This window comes from Triticum urartu, chromosome 3A (assembly GCF_056163025.1).
Source record: "Triticum urartu cultivar PI428250 chromosome 3A, HENAU_Tu73, whole genome shotgun sequence".
Classification (NCBI taxonomy): domain Eukaryota; kingdom Viridiplantae; phylum Streptophyta; class Magnoliopsida; order Poales; family Poaceae; genus Triticum; species Triticum urartu.
In genome coordinates, this window is record NC_141875.1 from 164747835 (window position 1) to 164771556 (window position 23722).

Below are 23722 nucleotides of genomic sequence, written 5' to 3' on the forward strand. Positions count from 1 at the left end.
ACGTTCCCGAAGGTTTCATTCCGTTTGGACTCCGTTTGATATTCCTTTTCTTCGAAACCCTAAAATAGGCAAAAAAACAACAATTCTGGGCTGGGCCTACGGTTAATAGGTTAGTCCCAAAAATAATATAAAAGTGGATAATAAAGCCCAATAATGTCCAAAACAGTAGATAATATAGCATGGAGCAATCAAAAAATATAGATACCTTGGAGACGTATCAAGCATCCCCAAGCTTAATTCCTGCTCGTCCTCGAGTAGGTAAATGATAAAAACAGAATTTTTGATGCGGAGTGCTACTTGGCATAATTTTAATGTAATTCTTCTTAATTGTGGTATGAATATTCAGATCCGAAAGATTCAAGACAAAAGTTCATATTGACATAAAAATGATACTACTTCAAGCATACTAACTAAGCAATTATGTCTTCTCAAAAGAACATGGCCAAAGAAAGTTCATCCCTACAAAATCATATAGTTTAGTCATGTTTCATTTTCGTCACGCAAGAATGCTCTCATCATGCACAACCCCGATGACAAGCCAAGCAATTTTTTTGTACTTTAGTAATCTCAAACCTATAAACATTCACACAATATATGAGCGCGAGCCATGGACATAGCGCTATGGGTGGAATAGAATATAATGAAGGGGGTTATGTGGAGAAGACAAAAAAGGAGGAAGTCTCACATCAACGAGGCTAATCAATGGGCTATGGAGATGCCCACCGATTGATGTTAATGCAAGGAGTAGGGATTGCCATGCAACGGATGCACTGGAGCTATAAATGTATGAAAGCTCAACAAAAGAAACTAGTGGGTGTGCATCCAACTTGCTTGCTCACGAAGACCTAGGGCACTTGAGGAGGCCCATTGTTGGAATATACAAGCCAAGTTCTATAATGAAAAATTCCCACTAGTATATGAAAGTGATAACATGAGAGACTCTCTACTATGAAGATCATGGTGCTACTTCGAAGCACAAGTGTGGTAAAAGGATAGTAACATTCTCCCTTCTCTCTTTTTCTCTCATTTTTGGGCCTTTTTATGGCCTTTCTCTTTTTTGGCCTTCTCTTTTTTATGGCCTTTCTCTTTTTTTTATTCCTCACTTGGGAAAATGCTCTAATAATGATGATCATCACACTTCTATTTATTTACAACTCAATGATTACAACTTGATACTAGAACAAAGATGACTCTATATGAATGCCTCCGACGGTGTACCGGGATATGAAATGAACCAAGAGTGACATGTATGAAAGAATTATGAGCGGTGGCTTTGCCACAAATACTATGTCAACTACATGATCATGCTAAGCAATATGACAATGATGAATGTGTCATGATGAACGGAATGATGGAAAGTTGCATGGCAGTATATCTCAGAATGGCTATGGAAATGCCATAATAGGTAGGTATGGTGGCTGTTTTGAGGAAGATATAAGGAGGTTTATGTGTGAAAGAGCGTATCATATCACGGGGTTTGGATGCACCGGCGAAGTTTGCGCCAACTCTCAATGTGAGAAAGGGCAATGCACGGTACCGAAGAGGCTAGCAAGTATGGAAGGGTGAGAGTGCGTATAATCCATGGACTCAACATTAGTCATAAAGAACTCACATACTTATTGCAAAAATCTACAAGTCATCAAAAACCTCGGCACTACGCGCATGCTCCTAGGGGAATAGATTGGTAGGAAAAGACCATCGCTCGTCCCCGACTGCCACTCATAAGGAAGACAATCAAATAACACCTCAGGTTTCAAATTTGTTGCATAACGTTTACCATACGTGCATGCTACGGGACTTGCAAACTTCAACACAAGTATTTCTCAATTTCAAAACTACTCAACTAGCATGACTTTGATATTATTACCTCCATATCTCAAAACAATCATCAAGCATCAAACTTTTCTTAGTATTCAACACACTCATAAGAAAGTTTTATTATTAATCTTGCATACCAAGCATATTAGGATTTAAGCAAATTACCATGCTATTAAGACTCTCAAAATAATCTAAGTGAAGCATGAGAGATCAATAGTTTCTATAAAACAAATCCACCACCGTGCTCTAAAAGATATAAGTGAAGCACTAGAGCAAAACTATATAAAGCTCAAAAGATATAAGTGAAGCACATAGAGTATTCTATCAAATTCCAAATTATGTATGGCTCTCTCAAAAGGTGTGTACAGAAAGGATTATTGTGGTAGACTAACAAGCAAAGACTCAAATCATAAAAGACGCTCCAAGCAAAACACATATCATGTGGTGAATAAAAATATAGCTCCAAGTAAAGTTACCGATAGAAGTAGATGAAAGAGGGGATGCCTTCCGGGGCATCCCCAAGCTTTGTCTTTTAGGTGTCCTTAGATTATCTTGGGGGTGCCATGGGAATCCCCAATCTTAGGCTCTTGCCACTCCTTGTTCCATAATCCATCAAATCTTTACCCAAAACTTGAAAACTTCATAACACAAAACTTAAAGTAGAAAATCTCGTGAGCTCCGTTAGCGAAAGAAAACAAAAGACCACTTCAAGGTACTGTAATGAACTCATTATTTATTTATATTGGTGTTAAACCTACTGTATTCCAACTTCTCTATGGTTTATAAACTATTTTACTAGACATAGATTCATCAAAATAAGCAAACAACGCACGAAAAACAGAATCTGTCAAAAACAGAGCAGTCTTTAGTAATCTGTAGCTAGCGCAAGATCTGGAACCCCAAAATTCTAAAATAAATTTCTGGACGTGAGGAATTTATCTATTAATCATCTTAAAAAATAATTAACTAAATATCACTCTCCAAATAAAAATGACAGCAGTTCTCATGAGCGCTAAAGTTTCTGTTTTTTACAGCAAGTTCAACAAGACTTTCCCCAAGTCTTCCCAACGGTTCTACTTGGCACAAACACTAATTAAACACAAAAAACACAACCAAAACATAGGCTAAATAATTTATTTATTACCAATCAGTAGAAAAAAGCAAGAAATAAAAATAAAATTGGGTTGCCTCCCAACAAGCGCTATCGTTTAACGCCCCTCGCTAGGCATAACAAGCAAGAATAGATCTAGGTATTGCCATCTTTGGTAGGCAATCCATAAGTGGCTCACATGATAGATTCTTATGGAAATTTTATTTTATTTCTAGGGAAGTGTTCGATGCCCTTTTTTAATGGAAACTGAAATCTAATATTCCCTTCCTTCATATCAATAATTGCACCAACCGTTCTAAGGAAAGGTCTACCGAGAATAATAGGGCAAGAAGGATTGCAATCTATATCAAGAACGATAAAATCTACGGGAACATAATTCCTATTTGCAACAATAAGAACATCATTAATTCTTCCCATAGGTTTATTAATAGTGGAATCTGCAAGATGCAAGTTTTGAGAGCAATCATCAAAATCACGGAAATCTAGGAAATCACACAAAGTTTTGGGAATAGTAGAGACACTAGCACCCAAATCACACAAAGCATAAAACTCATAATATTTAATTTTAATTTTAATAGTAGGTTCCCACTCATCATAAAGTTTTCTAGGGATAGAAACTTTAAACTCAAGTTTTTCTTCATAAGATTGCATCAAGGCATCAACGATATGTTCGGTAAAGGCTTTATTTTGACTATAAGCATGAGGAGAATTTAGCAAGGATTGTAACAAGGAAATACAATTGATTAAAGAGCAATTTTCATAATTAAATTCCTTGAAATCCAATATAGTTGGTTTAGCATCATCTAGGGTTTTATTTCTTTTAATCCCCCTTTTATCAATTTCACCATCAAAATACTCCGAATTTTTAGAACACCTTCTAGGTAAAGGTGGATCATATTCAGTACCATCATTATTAAGATTCATATTGAAAAACAAAGATTTAATAGGGGACACATCAATAACTTTTAGATCTTCATCATTATTTTCATAGGAACTAGAAGAACATGCTTTAATAAAGGCATCTTTCATAGCACGCGTCCTAGCAGTTCTTTCCTTGCACTCATCAATGGAAATCCTCATGGATTTGAGAGACTCATTGATATCATGCTTAGGAGGAATAGATCTAATCTTTAAAGAATCAACATCAAGAGAAATTCTATCAATGTTCCTAGCCAAATCATCGATCTTAAGCAATTTTTTTTCAATCATAGCATTAAAATTATTTTGCGAAGAAATAAATTCTTTAACATTAGATTCAAAATCAGAGGGCATCTTATTATAATTTCCATAAGAATTTTTGTAGGAATTACCATAATTATTAGAGGGAACACTAGGATAAGTCCTAGGATTGAAATTTCCTCTATACGCGTTGTTACCAAAATTGTTCCTACCAACAAAATTCACATCCATAGATTCATTACTATTCCCAATCAAAGTAGACAAGGGAATATCATTAGGATCAGAAGAAACACTCTTATTAGCAAATAATTTCATAAGTTCATCCATCTTTCCACTCAAAACATTAATTTTTTCTATCGCATGCACCTTTTTATTAGTAGATCTTTGAGTATGCCATTGAGAATAATTAACCATAATATTATCTAGGTGTTTAGTAGCTTCTCCTAAGGTGATTTCCATAAAAGTGCCTCCCGCGGCCGAATCCAAAAGATTTCTAGAAGCAAAATTCAATCCGGCATAAAATTTTTGTATAATCATCCACAAATTTAAACCATGAGTAGGGCAATTACGTATCATTAATTTCATTCTCTCCCAAGCTTGTGCAACATGTTCATGGTCAAGTTGCTTAAAATTCATAATATCGTTTCTAAGAGAGATGATCTTAACGGGAGGAAAATACTTAGAGATAAAAGCATCTTTGCACTTGTTCCATGAATCAATACTATTTTTAGGCAAAGATGAAAACCAAGCTTTAGCACGATCTCTAAGCGAAAAAGGAAATAGCTTCAGTTTAACAATATCATTATCGACATCTTTCTTCTTTTGCATGTCACACAAATCAACGAAGGTATTAAGATGGGTAGCGGCATCTTCACTAGGAAGGTCGGAGAACGGATCTTTCATGACAAGATTCAGCAAAGCAGCATTAATTTCACAAGATTCAGCATCGGTAAGAGGAGCAATCAGAGTGCTAAGGAAATCATTATTATTGGTATTGGTGAAGTCACACAATTTAGTATTATCTTGAGCCATCACGACAAACAAGCAATCCAACACATGAGAAAACAAAAGGCAAACAGGCAAAAAGAGGCAAATAGAGAAAGAGAGGGAGGATAGAGAGAGAGAGGGCGAATAAAACGGCAAGGGTGAAGTGGGGGAGAGGAAAACGAGAGGCAAATGGCAAATAATGTAATGCGGGAGATAGGGATTGTGATGGGTACTTGGTATGTTGACTTTTGCGCAGACTCCCCGGCAACGGTGCCAGAAATTCTTCTTTCTACCTCTTGAGCACTGCGTTGGATTTCCCCGAATAGGAGAGGATGATGCAGCAAAGTAGCGTAAGTATTTCCCTCAGTTTTTGAGAACCAAGGTATCAATCCAGTAGGAGGCTACGCGTGAGTCCCTCGTACCTACACAAAAACAATAGCTCAACGCAACCAACGCGCTTAGGGGTTGTCAATCCCTTCACGGTCACTTACGAAAGTGAGATCTGATAGAGATGATAAATAATATTTTTCGTATTTTTGGTATAGAGATGCAAAGTGAAAAGTAAAAGGCAAAGTAAAAAAGCAAAGCAATAATAAAGTGATGGAAATGTGGCTTCTCTTAAGAGCATAAGTATTCTACGGTGGATGAACAAATTACTGTTGAGCAATTGACATAATTGAGCATAGTTATGAGAATATCAAGGTATGATCATGTATATAGGCATCACGTTCGAGACAAGTAGGCCGACTCCTGCCTGCATCTACTACTATTACTCCACTCATCGACCGCTATCCAGCATGCATCTAGAGTATTAAGTTAAAAACAGAGTAACGCCTTAAGCAAGATGACATGATGTAGAGGGATAGTTTCATGCAATATGATAAAAACCCATCTTGTTATCCTCGATGGCAACAATACAATACGTGCCTTGCTAAATATACTTGTTATTTTTTGTCCTTGTGCTAAAATACTAGCTGTGTTCTGTCCTTGTGCTATAATACTTGCCACCTTTGTCCTTGTGTAAAGTACTTTCTATTTTCTGTCCTTGTGCTAAAATACTTGTTGTCCTTGGCCTACAGTACTTGCACCATACATGTAGTGACTAGAGTATAATTACATGTCTACATCTGTACATGGAAATGTGGCATACATATAGGCAAAACCTATTTGTCTCATGTTTTGCTCACCGTGTTCATTTGCTTGCATGGCTAGGATGAAATGGAAGAGAAAGCTACTCAACCTACAGAAGATGGCCAACAATCCAACTCTGCAACCAAGGCTGTGGCTGAAGTTCTTACTAAGCACACTAAGAAGCCAATGTTTCTTAAGCATGTGGGGGTCCAACACGTGCATGAGAGATCTAGTCGTAGAGACCGTGAGGTAGAATAGGAAGCGCAGAAGAGGGGAAATGCTGAGCTTCGGGCCCTTGTTGAAACCTTGAACAATAAGTTACATGAATCAGAAGAAGCAAGGATCACGCAAGAAGAAGAAGAAGAAAGGACCAAGCAAGAAGAGGAGAACAGGAAAAAGCAAGCTGAGCTGGAAGCTAAATTAGACTTTTTACAAAATCAGATTCATCCAAGATAATCTCATGAGTAAGTTGTTTGTCCAAGCTAAATTCTGCTGGAAGCTATGAATGTGCTGGAACCTGCCTTCTGCTATATGTTATTCTGTAGTGCAAACTGCTTATGATGTTGCTGGATGCAAACTAAGTATTTTGCTGGTAGATGGAAGTTGTGTTGGATGTGTTATGTTTGATGGTTAGCGGATTTGGACATGGAAGTTTATTTATGTTGGATCAATACTTATCTTATTGTAATGCTGGAGTTTAATTTGTGTTTGTGATGATGTGCATCTGTTCTGTCTATTTTACATTGTTGTTGTACCAAAAGAAAGTTCTTCATTGTGGTGGACCAAAATTTGTTTTTGAGCATTAATGGGCTAGATTTGGTACAGTGTAAACGGGCTGAGAAACAGCATACTGGACCATCAGAAACAGGCTAATAGATAGAAGTTTTTTTAAAATATGGGCCCGACAAAAATTAACGGGCCAAACAATCCGGTATGTCTTCTTTTTTTCCGGATATTCGACCTGGCTCGACAAATTAACTAGACAAAAATTATAGGCCCAAATGGTAGAGGCCCAGATGAAGCCACATCAGATCCACGTGGATGCCACGCAATACATCATGGCATGCTGATCGGTGACGGATCTGTCCGTCACCGAAACCCGGGACTGGGGCGGGCCGAGCGGGGCCAGGGGCGTGATCAGTGACAGTCGGATACCGTCATGAATCTGTGACGGCTAAGAATTTCTGTCACGGAGTGTGCTGGTGGCAAATTATGACGCGTGATACATGACAGATTCTTAATCCGTCACGGAGGACAAGGCCTGACGGTTTTGTACACTGTTGTGACGGTTTATATCTGTCACGGAGGGCCTCTACATCAACTCCATGGCCCCTCCGATGATGTGTGAATAGTTTACCTCAGACCTTCGAGTCCATAGTTATTAGCTAGATGGCTTCTTCTCTCTCTTTGGATCTCAATACAAAGTTCTACTCGATTCTCTTGGAGATCTATTCGATGTAATCTTCTTTTGCGGTGTGTTTGTAGAGATCCGATGAATTGTGGGTTTATGATCAAGATTATCTATGAACAATATTTGAATCTTCTCTGAATTATTTTATGTATGATTGGTTATCTTTGCAAGTCTCTTCGAATTATCAGTTTGGTTTGGCCTACTAGATTGATCTTTCTTGCAATGGGAGAAGTGCCTAGCTTTGGGTTCAATCTTGCGGTGCTCGATCCCAGTGACAGTAAGGGAAATGACACGTATTGTATTGTTGCCATCGATGATAAAAAGATGGGGTTTATATCATATTGCATGAGTTTATCCCTCTACATCATGTCATTTTGCTTAAATCGTTACTCTGTTCTTATGAACTTAATACTCTAGATGCATGCTGGATAGCGGTCGATGTGTGGAGTAATAGTAGAATATGCACGTAGGAGTCGGTCTACTTGTCACGGATGTGATGCCTATATACATGATCATACCTAGATATTCTCATAATTATTTGCTTTTCTATCAATTGCTCGACAGTAATTTGTTCACCCACCGTAATACTTATGCTATCTTGAGAGAAGCCACTAGTGAAACCTATGGCCCTCGGGTCTATTCTCCATCATACAAGTTTCCAATATATTTTATTTTGCAATCTTTACTTTCAATCTATATTATAAAAATACCAAAAATATTTATCTTATTATTATCTCTATCAGATCTCACTCTTGCAAGTGGCCGAGAAGGGATTGACAACCCCTTTATCACGTTGGTTGCGAGGTTCTTATTTGTTTGTGTAGGTACGAGGTGACTCGCGCGTGGTCTCCTACTGGATTGATACCTTGGTTCTAAAAAACTGAGGGAAATACTTACACTACTTTGCTGCATCACCCTTTCCTCTTCAAGGGAAAACCAACGCATGCTCAAGAGGTAGCAAGAAGGATTTCTGGCATCGTTGCCATGGAGATCTACGCCAAGTCAAGACATACCAAGTACCCATCACAACTCTTATCCTTCACATTACATTATTTGCCATTTGCCTCTCGTTTTCCTCTCCCCCACTTCACCCTTGCCGTTTTATTCGCCCTTTTTTCCTTTCGCCCTTTGTTTCCGTTTGCTTTTTCCTCGCTTGTTTGCTTATGTCTTGGATTGCTTGCTTGTCATGATGGCTCAAGGTAATACTAAATTGTGTGACTTTGCCAATACCAACAATAATGATTTTATTAACACTCTCATTGCTCCCCTTATCGATGCTGAATCTTGTGAGATTAATACTGCTTTGCTGAATCTTGTCATGAAAGATCTGTTTTCTGGCCTTCCTAGCGAAGATGCCGCTACCCATCTAAACAACTTTGTTGATTTGTGTGATATGCAAAAGAAGAAAGATGTGGATAATGATATTGTTAAACTTAAGCTATTTCCGTTTTCACTTAGAGATCGTGCTAAAGCTTGGTTTTCGTCTTTGCCTAAAAATAGTATTGATTCATGGAATAAGTGCAAAGATGCTTTTATCTCTTAAGTATTTTCCTCCCGCTAAGATCATCTCTCTTAGAAACGATATTATGAATTTTAAACAACTTGATCATGAGCATGTTGCACAATCTTGGGAGAGGATGAAATTGATGATACGTAATTGCCCTACACATGGATTGAATTTATGGATGATTATACAAATTTTTTATGCCGGACTGAATTTTGCTTCTAGAAAGCGTTTAGATTCGGCCTCGGGAGGCACTTTTATGGAAATCACTTTAGGAGAAGCTACTAAACTCCTAGATAATATTATGGTTAATTATTCTCAATGGCACACTGAAAGATCTACTAGTAAAAAGGTGCATGCAATTGAAGAGATTAATGTTTTGAGTGGAACGATGGATGAACTTATCAAAATGTTTGCTAATAAGAGTGCTCCTACTGATCCTAATTATATGTCTTTTTCTACTTTGATTGAGAATAATAATGAATCTATGGATGTGAAATTTGTCGGTAGGAACAATTTTGGAAACAACGTGTATAGAGGTAATTTTAATCCTAGGCCGTTTCCTAGTAATTTCTCTAATAATTATGGTAATTCCTACAACAATTCTTATGGAAATTATAATAAGACGCCCTCTGATTTTGAATATAATATTAAAGAATTTATTAGTTCACAAAAGAGTTTCAATGCTTTGATTGAAGAAAAATTGTCTAAGATTGATGAGTTGGCTAGGAACGTGGATAGAATTTCTCTTGATGTTGATTATTTGATGCTTAGATCTATCCACCTAAGCATGATATCAAGGAGTCTCTCAAAGCCATGAGAATTTCCATTGATGAGTGCAAAGAAAGAACCGCTAGGATGCGTGCTAAGAAAGATTGCTTTGTGTAAGCGTGTTCTTCTAGTTTTCATGATAATAATGATGAAGATCTAAAAGTGATTGATGTGTCCCCTATTAAATCCTTGTTTTTCAATATGAATCTTGATAATGATGGGACTTGAGATGAGTCAACTTTAGTCAGAAGGCATCCCAAAAATTCGGAGTTTTTAGATCTTGATGCAAAAATTGGTAAAAGTGGGATTGAAGAGGTTAAAACTTTAAATAGCAATGAACCCACTATCTTGGATTTCAAGGAATTTAATTATGATAATTGCTCTTTGATAGATTGTATTTCCTTGCTGCAATCCCTGCTAAATTCTCCTCATGCATATAGTCAAAATAAAGCTTTTACTAAACATATCGTTGATGCTTTGATGCAATCTTATGAATGAAAACTTGAGTTGGAAGTTTCTATACCTAGAAAAATTTCTGATGAGTGGGAACCTACAATTAAAATTAAAATTAAATATCATGAATGCTATGCTTTGTGTGATTTGGGTGCTAGTGTTCCCATGATCCCAAAAACTTTGTGTGATTTGCTAGGTTTCCGTGAATTTGATGATTGTTCTTTAAACTTGCACCTTGCGGATTCCACTATTAAGAAACCTAAGGGAAAAATTAATTATGTTATTATTGTTGCAAATAGGAATTATGTTCCCATATATTCCATTGTTCTTGATATAGATTGCAATCCTTCATGTCCTATTATTCTTCGTAGACCTTTCCTTAGAATGATTGGTGCAATTATTGATATGAAAGAAGGGAATATTAGATTCCAATTTCCGTTAAGGAAAGGCATGGAACACTTCCCTAGAAATAAAATTAAATTACCATATGAATCTATTCTGAGAGCCACTTATGGATTGCCTACCAAAGATGGCAATACCTAGATCTATCCTCGCTTTTATGCCTAGCTAGGGGCGTTAAACGACAGCGCTTGTTGGGAGGCAACCCAATTTTATTTTTATTCCTTGCTTTTTGTTCCTGTTTAGTAATAAATAATTTATCTTGCCTCTGTGTTGGTTGTGTATCTTGTGTTTAATTAGTGTTTGTGCCAAGTAGAACCGTTGGGAAGACTTGGGGAAAGTCTTTTTGATCTTGCTGTAAAAAACAGAAACTTTGGTGCTCACGAGAATTGCTGCCATTTTTATTGGAGAGTGCTATTTAGTTAATTCTTTTTGAAGATGATTAATAGATAAATTCCTAACGTCCATCAATTTATTTTAGAATTTTTTGGGTTCCAGAAGTTTGCGTTAGTTATAGATCACTATAGACTGTTCTGTTTTTGACAGATTCTGTTTTCGTGTGTTGTTTGCTTATTTTGATGAATCTATGGCTAGTAATGGAGTTTATAAACCATAGAAAAGTTTTAATACAGTAGGTTTAACACCAATATAAATAAAGAATGAGTTCATTACAGTACCTTGAAGTGGTGTTTTGTTTTCTTTCGCTAACGGAGCTCACGAGATTTTCTTGTTAAGTTTTGTGTTGTGAAGTTTTCAAGTTTTGGGTAAAGATTTGATGGATTATGGAATAAGGAGTGGCAAGAGCCTAAGATTGGGGATGCCCAAGGCACCCCAAGGTAAATCTAAGGACACCAAAAAGCCTAAGCTTGGGGATGCCCCGGAAGGCACCCCCTCTTTTGTCTTCGTTCATCGGTAACTTTACTTGGAGCTATATTTTTATTCACCACATGATATGTGTTTTGCTTGGAGCGTCTTGTATGATTTGAGTCTTTTATTTTTAGTTTACCACAATAATCCTTGTTGTACACACCTTTTGAGAGAGACACACATGAATCGGAATTTATTAGAATACTCTATGTGCTTCACTTATATCTTTTCAGCTATATAGTTTTTGCTCTAGTACTTCACTTATATCTTTTAGAGAACGGTGGTGGTTTTATTTTATAGGAATAATTGATCTCTCATGATTCACTTATATTATTTTGAGAGTCCTTTAGAACAACATGGTAATTTGCTTTTAGGAATAATAAAAACTTTCATATAAGTGCATTGAATACTATGAGAAGTTTGATACTTGATAATTGTTTTGAGATATGGAGATGGTGATATTAGAGTCATGCTAGTTGAGTAGTTGTGAATTTGAGAAATACTTGTGTTGAAGTTTGTGATTCCCGTAGCATGCATGTATGGTGAACCGTTATGTGATGAAGTCGGAGCATGATTTATTTATTGATTTCCTTCCTTATGAGTGGCGGTCGGGGATGAGTGATGGTCTTTTCCTACCAATCTATCCCCCTAGGAGCATGTGCGTAGTACTTTGTTTCGATAACTAATAGATTTTTGCAATAAGTATGTGAGTTCTTTATGACTAATGTTGAGTCCATGGATTATACGCACCCTCACCCTTCCACATTTGCTAGCCTCTCTATTACCATGCACTTTTCGCCGGTATCATACACCCACCATATACCTTCCTCAAAACAGCCACCATACCTCCCTATTATGGCATTTCCATAGCCATTCCGGGATATATTGCCATGCAACTTTCCACCGTTCCGTTTGTTATAACATGCTTCATCATTGTCATATTGCCATGCATGATCATGTAGTTGACATCATATTTGTGGCAAAGCCACCGTTCATAATTTTTTCATACATGTCACTCTTGATTCATTGCATATCCCGGTACACCGCCGGAGGCATTGACATAAATTCATATTTTGTTCTAAGTATTGAGTTGCTATTGTTGAGTTGTAAGTAAAAAGAAGTGTGATGATCATCATTATCAGAGCATTGTCCCAATGAGGAAAGGATGATGGAGACTATGATTCCCCCACAAGTCGGGATGAGACTCAGGATGAAAAAAGAGAAAAGAGGCCAAAAGAAGAAGAAAAAAAGAAAGCCCAAATAAAAAAATGAGAGAAAAAGAGAGAAGGGACAATGTTACTATCTTTTTTCCACACTTGTGCTTCAAAGTAGCACCATGGTCTTCATGATAAAGAGTCTCCTATGTTGTCACTCTCATAAACTAGTGGGAATTTTACATTATAGAACTTGTCATGTATATTCCAGTGATGGGCTTCCTCAAATTGCCCTAGCTCTTCATGAGCAAGCAAGTTGGATGCACACCCACTTAGTTTCTTTTGTTGAGCTTTCATACACTTATAGCTCTAGTGCATCCGTTGCATGGCAATCCCTATTCACTCACATTGATATCTATTGATGGGCATCTCCATAGCCCAATGATACGCCTAGTTGATGTGAGACTATCTTCTCCTTTTTGTCTTCTCCACAACCACCATTCTATTCCACCCATAGTGCTATGTCCATGACTCACGCTCATGTATTACGTGAAAGTTGAAAAAGTTTGAGAACATCAAAAGTATGAAACAATTGCTTGGCTTGTCATCGGGGTTGTGCAAGATTGAATATTTTGTGTGATGAAGATAGAGCATAGCCAGACTATATGATTTTGTAGGGATAACTTTCTTTGGCCATGTTATTTTGAGAAGACATGATTGCTTAGTTAGTATGCTTGAAGTATTATTATTTTTATGTCAATATTAAACTTTTATCTTGAATCTTTCGGATCTGAACATTCATGCCAGAATAAATTAAAAATATGTTAGGAAGCATTCCACATCAAAAGTTCTATTTTTATCATTTACCTACTCGAGGACGAGTAGGAATTAAGCTTGGGGATGCTTGATACGTCTCCAACGTATCTATAATTGTTTATTGTTCCATGCTATTATATATTCTGTTTTGGATGTTTAATGGGCTTATTTATACACTTTTATATTATTTCTGGCACTAACCTATTAACCGGAGGCCCAGCTCAAATTGCTGTTTTTTTGCCTATTTCAGTGTTTCACAGAAAAAGAATGTCAAACGGACTCCAAACGGAATGAAACCTTCAAGAGCGTGATTTTTGGAACAAATGTGATCCAGAGGACTTGGAGTGGACGTCAAGCAATCAATGAGGAGGCCACGAGGCAGGGGGCGCGCCTACCCCCTGGGCGCGCCCTCCTCCCTCGTGGGCCCCTCGTGGCTCCACCGACCTACTTCTTCCTCCTATATATATCTACGTACCCTGAAAACATCAGAGAGCACCATGAAAACCTAATTCCACCGCCGCAACCTTCTGTTCCCAAGAGATCCCATCTTGGGGCCTTTTTCGGAGCTCTGCCGGAGGGGGCATTGATCACGGAGGGCCTCTACACCAACTCCATGGCCCCTCCAATGATGTGTGAGTAGTTTACCTCAGACCTTCGGGTCCATAGTTATTAGCTAGATGGCTTCTTCTCTCTCTTTAGATCTCAATACAAAGTTCTCCTCATTCTCTTAGAGATCTATTCGATGTAATCTTCTTTTGCGGTGTGTTTGTCAAGATCCGATGAATTGTGGGTTTATGATCAAGATTATCTGTGAACAATATTTGAATCTTCTCTGAATTCTTTTATGTATGATTGGTTATCTTTGCAAGTCTCTTCGAATAATCAGTTTGGTTTGGCCTACTAGATTGATCCTTCTTGCAATGGGAGAAGTGCTTATGTTTGGGTTCAATCTTGCGGTGCTCGATCCCAGTGACAGTAAGGGAAACGACAGGTATTGTATTGTTGCCATCGAGGATAAAAAGATGGGGTTTATATCATATTGCATGAGTTTATCCCTCTACATCATGTCATCTTTCTTAAAGCATTACTCTGTTCTTATGAACTTAATATCTCTAGATGCATGCTGGATAGCGGTTGATGTGTGGAGTAATAGTAGTAGATGCAGGCAGGAGTCGGTCTACTTGTCACGGACGTGATGCCTATATACATGATCATACCTAGATATTCTCATAATTATTTTCTTTTCTATCAATTGCTCAACAGTAATTTGTTCACCCACCGTAATAATTATGCTATCTTGAGAGAAGCCACTAGTGAAACCTATGGCCCCTGGGTCTATTCTCCATCATACAAGTTTCCACTCTATTTTATTTTGCAATCTTTACTTTTAATCTATATCATAAAAATACCAAAAATATTTATCTTATTATTATTATTATCTTTATCAGATCTCACTCTTGCAGGTGGCCGAGAAGGGATTGACAACCGCTTTATCGCGTTGGTTGCGAGGTTCTTATTTGTTTGTGTAGGTACGAGGTGACTCGCACGAGCTCTCCTACTGGATCAATACCTTGGTTCTCAAAAACTGAGGGAAATACTTATGCTGCTTTGCTGCATCACCCTTTCCTCTTCAAGGGAAAACCAATGCATGCTCAAGAGGTAGTAGTGACTAACACCCAAAGGGTTTACTAGAGTCAATAATCTAGTTCACATCGCTATGTGTTTAAGACCCAAAGAGTGATCATGTTTTGCTTGTGAGAGAAATTTAGTCAACGGGTCTGCCACATTCCGAGCCGTATGTATTTTGCAAATTTTCTATGTCTAGAATGCTTTGCACGGAGCTACTTTAGCTAGTTGCTCCCATTTTCAATATGTATCTAGACTGAGACTTAGAGTCATCCATATCGGTGTCAAAGCTTGCATCGATGTAACTCATTACGACGAACTCTTTGTCACCTCCATAACCAAGAAACATTTCATTATTCCACTAAGGATATTTTTGACCGCTATCCAATGATCCACTCCTGGATCACTATTGTACCCTCTTGCCAAACTTATGGTGAGGTACACAATAGGTCTGGTACACAGCATAGCATACTTTATAGAACCTATGACTGAGCCATAGGGAATGACTTTTCATTCTCTCTCTATTTTCTGCCGTGTCGGGTTTTGAGTCTTTACTCAACTTCACACCTTGCAACACAGGCAAGAACTCCTTCTTTGACTGTTCCATTTTGAACTTACTTCAAAATCTTGTCAAGGTATGTACTCATTGAAAATATATCAAGCGTCTTGATCTATCTCTATAGATTTTGATGCTCAATATGTATGTAGCTTCACCGAGGTATTCCTTTGAAAAACTCCTTTCAAACACTCCTTTATGCTTTCAAGAAAATTCTACATTATTTCCGATCAACAATATGTCATTCACATATACTTATCAGAAATGCTGTAGTGCTCCCACTCACTTTCTTGTAAATACAGGCTTCACCGCAAGTCTGTATAAAACCATATGCTTTGATCACTTTATCAAAGCATATATTACAACCCCAAGATGCTTGCACCAGTCCATAGATGGATCACTGGAGCTTGCTTACTTTGTTAGCACCTTTAGGATCGACAAAACCTTCTGGTTGCATCATATACAACTCTTCTTTAAGAAATCCATTAAGGAATGCAGTTTTGACATCCATTTGCCAGGTTTCAAAAATGCGCCAACTGCTAACATGATTCGGACAGACTTTTAAGCATCGATACGAGTGAGAAAATCTCATCGTAGTCAATACCTTGAACTTGTCGAAAACATTTGCGACAATTCGAGCTTTGTAGATAGTAACACTGCTATCAGCAAGTCAATCAAAGTCCATAGTTTGTTCTCATACATGGATCACATATTAGATTTCATGGCATTAAGCCATTTTGCGGAATCTGGGCTCATCATCGCTTGCTCATAGTTCGTAGGTTCGTCATGGTCAAGTAACATGATTTCCAGAACAGGATTACCGTACCACTCTGGTGCGGATCTTACTCTGGTTGACCTGCGAGGTTTGGTAGTAACTTGATCAGAAGTTTCATGATCATCATCATTAACTTCCTCACTTACTGGTGTAGAAATCACTAGAACTAATTTCAGTGATGAACTACTTTCCAACAAGGGAGCAGGTACAGTTACCTCATCAAGTTCTACTTTCATCCCACTCACTTCTTTCGAGAGAAACTCCTTCTCTAGAAAGGATCCATTCTTAGCAACCAATATCTTGCCTTCGGATCTGTGATAGAAGCTGTACCACTACAAGAAACCTGCTTATCTGTGATGGTTTATGGGTGACGGTCCTGTAATCCGTCACAGTCTGTGACGGTCCTCACTTTGCCGTCACGGAAACTGTCACCGATCAGTGAGCCGTGGATGGGCCTGCGTTGGGCATCCCAGTAATGACGGCCCGACCGAAACTGTCACGCAAATCGTCAGGGATTGAACAACTGGGCCAGATCGGGCTTAGTTTTTATTTTATATATATAAGTTAGACCGTCATGGATTACCACTTACGCTGACGTGGCGTGCATCGCCTTGTGTGGCCCACATGTAAGTTCTATAATACAAGAGGATTAAAAAATAGTTCGTGTATATTCCTCGATAAGCCTGAGACCAGAAGAACGAAAAGAAAACCACCGCTCAATCCCCTCGGCTCTCGGTGCCGCCAGCGCCGCCGCCGACTGCCCCCTCGGCTGTCGGTGCCGCCCGTGCCGCCACCGACTGCCCGGGCGAGGGTTCTTAGATCCGGCGAGTTGGGAGTGTGTGCGCCATCTTCCAGATCCTGTCCAAGTCGCCGCCAGCGCTGACGAGCCAATCGCCAACCGCCGCCCACCAATTGTCTCGTGCGTAGGAGTCAGCCACCGGTCGCCGTTTCTGCAACAGTCACTCCTCGTTGCCCTGCCTCAACATCAGCCAAGTTAGGCACGTCTCAGATTAAAATCTGAATTTGATCTGTTTCTGAATGCTTGAGCGTACAGAGAGAAATAAGATGGTTTTCTCCTTGGTATTGTTATTCCATTGTACTAGTTGATTTATTGAGCCGAATGTCTTTTTGGGTACTGCAAATTCGAGTGGTGTCGTTCAAAAACAAATTCCTCTTGCTGATTCCAGTGGTGTTGATAGACTGTAGAATATGAAAAGTACTTTGCAGTCACCATGTTCTCAGTTTCTCACAGATCACCAATATTGTGTGTTAGTACAGACTATCCAATTCGTATTAAAGTTTATCGGTTTGAACTAATCTACATGTAAGATGGAGCGACTGTGTCGTAGCTCATAATAATACTACCAGTCAGTTAGTTGTATCTACATGTAAGATGGAGAGATTGTGAAGTTTCAGAAATACACCTACTAGAGTATGCTTCAGAAATACACCTACAGTTTGTTCTTTTTTTAGCCATACTAATTCCATTAACCTGACACTGCACCATACATCGCAAGAGCATCTGCAACTTTATTACATACCCTCGGGCAATATGAAATGCGAAAGAAATTAAATTTTAAACAAGCAAAATATTTAATCTCCTTGAAGAGGATCCCATTTATTGCCAAATCAATAATAACCTTCAGTACATCATATCCTGGAGGAATCCATCTGTCCTGTAGTAGCGTAGTAGTATCCTTCTTTTCCTCAACCAACATAATATCCTATACTACACTCTTGACTCGCTTGATTATAGTTGTGGTATTTCTCAGCGGCTCGCCTGCATTCCTTTTATTTCTCGTGTCACACCACACCCAAAGCATCGTGATGCACTTAATTTTCTTTTCGTCAGGTAGCGCTAGAATTTTGGTAACTAGCTCCTTCGGCTCCTGCTCATCCAGAAGCCGAATTCTTATTTTGCTCCAATTGCATCTCCCTCCATAGTGGCTTGACATTTTTGCATCAGTCCATGTTCTTCTGAGCTGCTGCCTACTGGAGTATGCGCTTTTATATAACTTTATGCAAGTGATGCACCTGGTACTAGACTCATAAACATGTAAATTTTGCTATACATTTGTGTTGTGATTTTGTACATTATGTAACAGTAAGTGAACTTGCTTGTCCTCCTCTGTGCAAGTTGTTTTTGTAGGTCATGTATCTTACTATGAATTGATGTTTTGTAGAGCATGTTTCCTGGGAACTGCTAGTAAACATGTTTCCTCATTGATTATTTACCTTTGATTAAGTTGGTCTTTTTTCTATAATGCAAATGGATAGATCTTGGATTCGTGGCACACTGTTCTCTCGAGAGTATGTCAATGGTGTCAAAGAGTTTATGAACTTAATTCAAGCAAAATTCAGCGAGGATGAAGAAATACTATGCCCATGTAGAGAATGCCTTAATCGCAAATACTGGCATCAAGCTGTTGTGAACAAGCACATATTGACGCATGGCATGGAAAGTACATATACTCGCTGGATATATCATGGAGAAGACTTCAATGCAGATGTTATTGAGCATCTTGTTGATGTGCATGACTCCGAGGATGGTAAAAATGGTGCTAACCGATTTGAAGAGATGTTTGGTGACCTACGCATAGCAATAGAACAAGATCAGAAGGAAACTGAAAATGAAGACGGGTAACAATGATGCAAATCCTTCTGAGACTGAGTCCTTTCTGAAGAATGTGAGGAAAGAGGCAAAGCGGCACCTTTATCATGGTTGTACCAAGTTTTCAAGGTTCTCATTTGTGGTGAATCTTCTTCATTTGAAGTCATGCCATAGGATCACAAATAGTGCATTTACTGACATTTTGAAGCTACTGGCTGAAGCATTCCCTCAACCCAATACACTCCCAAAATCTTATGACGAAGCAAAGAATCTTCTAAAGGAATTAGGCCTTGGGTATGAGTCTATACATGTGTGCATCAATAATTGTGTTTTGTTCAGAAAGCAATATGCCAAGCATGACAACTGCCCAGTTTGTGGCATGTCAAGGTGGAAAGACCCTGCTAGAAAGAAGATACCACAGAAAGTTCTGAGGCATTTTCCATTGGTGCCTAGGCTGAAGAGGATGTTTCTTTCCAAAAAAGCATCAGAAGAAGCACAGTGGCACAAGCTAAAGAGGCAACCCAATGAGAAGGAAATGAGCCATCCAGCTGACGGTGATGTGTGGCAAGATTTTGATGAAAAATATCCAAAATTTGCAGAAGATGCCAGAAACATGAGGCTTGGCATTGCCACTGATGGGTTCAATCCTTTCGGAAACTTTAACACAACCTATAGTATGTGGCCTGTATTTGTTGTGCCATACAACCTTCCACCTTGGGCATGCATGGATCAGTCAAATTTCATGATGGCACTGTTAATTCCAGGTCCTAAATCACCTGGCAAGCACTTTGATGTCTTCCTACAGCCACTTGTTGAAGATTTACTTGAGCTTTGGAAGGGTGTGCGTACATATGATGCTCGTGAAGGAAAAATGTTTGATCTTCATGCTGCAGTTCTATGGTGCATTCATGATTACCCAGCTCTGAGCACTCTTTCAGGGCGTACCACAAGAGGCTATGCTGCATGTATTCATTGTGACAAACACCCTCTTTCCTACGGCCTAAGGCACAAAATTGGGTATATTGGGCATTATCGTTTCCTTCCAAAGGGACATCATTTGCGAAGAAACAATGAATTTGTTGGTCTTCATGAACGCAATGATGAGCCAGGTAAATTCTCAAAGGAAGAGCTACAAGCAGAATTGGAGAAGGTTAGACCTGGGCGACAAGAAGAAAGCAGGAAAAGAAAGCGTTCTGACTTGGGCAGCAAGAAGGCTCATGTGCCAATTTGGAGTCGGAGGGTTTGTTGTGGGATTTGGATTATTGGGATAAACTGAAGCTAAGACATAATCTTGATGTCATGCATATCGAGAAAAACATTTGTGAAAACCTCATTGGGACAATTCTCAACATGGAGGGGAAGACGAAGGACACACTTAATGCTAGGCTTGATCTCCAAGATTTGAAAATTAAAGAGGAGTTGCATTTGAGGAAGGATGGAAACTCATATGAGATGCCTCAGGCCCGGTAAAGAACAAGTGGTTGCATTTTGTCAATTTTTACGGGAGTTAAAGTTTCCAGATGGGTTTGCTTCCAACATATCCAGATGTACAAGTGCTGATGGAACCAAGGTCCAAGGCCTAAAAACACATGATTGTCACATTCTTTTGCAAAGAATCTTACCTGCTGGCATGGAGGATTTCTGGATAGTGATATATATGAAGCAATAGCTGATTTGGGCAAGTTTTTCAGGGAACTGTGTAGCAAAACTCTTAACAGGGATGTGTTGGCTGAAATGAAGAAAGAAATCCCTATAATTTTGTGCAAGCTTGAGAAAATTTTCCCTCCTTCTTTCTTTGATGTGATGGTGCACCTTGCTGTACATTTACCCGAAGAGGCATTACTCCGAGGTCCCGTACAATATGGGTGGATGTACCCAGTTGAAAGGAGGTTGTATACTTTAAAGAGGTATGTGAGGAATAGGGCAAGACCAGAAGGTTCAATTGCTGAGGCATATATTGCCGATGAATGCCTGACATTTTGCTCCAAGTACATGGATGATTTCGAAACCATATCTTATCAGAAACCAAGAAATGTAGGTTATTCAGATGAAGAAGCCTATGGTGTTGATGTTTTTGGACATGGAGTAAATTTTACTTCAGGATATGAATATCAATATGTATATGACAAAAAAGAATTTGATCAAATGATGTGGTATGTGTTAAACAATTGTGGTCAAACTCAGAAATATATCGAGTATGTTCCCACTTCTGAACTTGCGTATGTTGCATTTTTGTGGTACACATGTATTCTATTGACTAATATGTTTTATCCTATTTTACAGAATGTTCAGAGATGAGTTAAAAAGAAAACGGGTGCCAAACATTGATAAAGAGCTTCAGAAAGAATTCCAGACATGGTTCAAGAACTATGTTAGTTTTCATTCACATCTAGTTATAATATTTGGTTGTTAGACTTCACTACAGTTTCTAATGTATGAATTTGTGTGTTGTAGATCATGAGATTGCGGGATGAACACAGCGAAGAAATAGATGAAGATCTCTTTTCCTTGGCATGTGAACCAGATCAGAGAGTCAGAAAATACTCATCATGCATAGTGAATGGTATTAGATATAGCACTATTGACTGTGATAGCAACAAGAGAACACAGAACAATGGAGTCATGGCCAAAGGTGAACATGCCAGTAAGGTCATAGATTTTTATGGAACCTTGAAAGAGATCATCCAGTTGGACTATAACTCCAACGATAACTTGGACGGCAGGTCAGTTATTTTGTTTAAATGTGACTGGTTTAAACTTGATGGAAAGAAGAAGGAGCTAAAAAATGACCGGTTTTTCAAAAGCATCAATGTTGAAAGTTTATGGTACAAGGATGATTCTCTTATTCTGGCTACTCAGGCAAGAAAAATCTTTTATTTGCCAGACACAAAGTATGGGGAAAATTGGCAAGTTGTGCAAACATTTGACCGTAGGCATCTCTTTAATATTAGTGAAACTGAGGGTGCACCTTTTACTGGTCCTGCATATCAAGAGGAGGAGTGTTGTGATGAGGAGGGTACGAGAACGTCGGTTTCTGAACATACATCTGAGAAGACTTTGCATAGAGACAATGAGCAAGGCATTAGTTTTGAAGCTGATGTAATTACACGCTTGATGAAAGAAAAGAACACAGAAGTGTATGAAGGTGGCAATGAAGATGAAGAAGATACATGAATGGAGTATTGCAGCCAAGACGAAGGAGGCGGCATGATGGATGTTGACAGCGATGATGAGTAGATGATTTACGTTGATTTTGTGTCAGATTTTGTGCACTTCTGTTTTTATCGAAAGATGTTGTGTCACTTTTGTTTTACTGAAAGATGTTGTGTCACTTTGCAAAACCTGCATGATGTGAATGTTGTTATCTAAATGTTTCTGTTGGGAGAATTTTTTCTGTGTATATTTGAATCCCTTATGTGGTTTCTTCAGTGCATACAGTATGTGTATCTGAATGTGTGTTGTGCATATCTGAATGTGTGTTGTGCTGAACTACAGCAACGCACCAAGTCAGACACCTTGTCTGGTTAGGCGCGCGAGCAGCCGAGAGCAACACACCAAGTAATTAACTTCTCTGTTGACCCAGCATGGGCAACATACAAACTGTGGCGCATTGGCAACAGGCTGTTTCTCCCACTCGGAAGGCCAGGGATCGAATCCTGCTACCAACGTTGTTCCTCACTCATTTTTCTCACCCATCTCATCCCCGTGTATGTCTTCATGGGCCGGCCCACGGGGCGTGGCATCCCTGTTTTTTTTCATTTCGTTTTTTGTCTTTTCTTTTCTTATTTCTGTTTTTTATTTTTTTTGAATTAATTCGATATTGATTTTTTTTAAAAAGTTGTGACTTTTCGAAAAATGTCATAAAATGTCTACTGATTTTAAAAATGTTCGAAAAAACATAAAATTTTCATGGTTTCAAAAAATGTCGGTAATTTTACAAAAAAATTGGCAAACTATAAAAAATTACAATTTGGAAAACAATTGTTGGGAAATAAAACCATGTTCCTGATTTTGAAAAAATGATCATGTATACAAAACATATTCATGAATCTAAAAAAATATCCATGAAATTTTTGAAAATTCTAAAAAACAACTTTTCTATGAATTTCAATTTTTTCCTAATTCAAAAAAACATCGATTCAAAAAAATGTCAATTAAAAAAACTTTTCGCTGTTTCAAAAGTCTTTTATGTCTAGGTTTTGATCATTTTTTGAAAGTCATGCAAGGTGTCGTCACACCAATCCGAAGTGCCAAGGCGTGATCAAGCGATTCTCGTCTTCTTTTTCGATGTGGGCCATAGTAGCCGACGATACACGCCAATCCTAATTGTCTTCATATCTACACAAGCATCTTTGGACAATCAAATATTTCCTAATTAATCTCAACTATTTTTAGTTTTGAATGGCACAAACCGCACAGATTTGAACAAATTAAAGATCAAGAGATGAACTAAAGTAGTAAGGATTAATTGTGCACCTATGCAGCCATGGAGGATCTCGTCTAATCCTCTTCTAGTTTCTGATTGGAAACTGGAGGAAATTCGCCCTGGCGGC

General features: G+C 38.4%; 1 protein-coding gene and 1 pseudogene across 1 annotated transcript; both read left to right on the top strand.

Annotated features, from left to right (window-relative positions):
• The first annotated feature begins 18827 nt into the window (after window positions 1–18827).
• LOC147979051 (uncharacterized) lies at window positions 18828–20445 on the top strand (annotated as a pseudogene).
• A 74-nt stretch (window positions 20446–20519) lies between these two features.
• LOC147979052 (uncharacterized) lies at window positions 20520–22343 on the top strand. Its single transcript, XM_087515004.1, has 3 exons — window positions 20520–20635; window positions 21453–21540; window positions 21624–22343. Exons 1-3 carry the CDS (start codon window positions 20520–20522, stop codon window positions 22341–22343), a joined length of 924 nt encoding a protein of 307 aa, XP_087371130.1.
• The last annotated feature ends 1379 nt before the right edge of the window (window positions 22344–23722 follow it).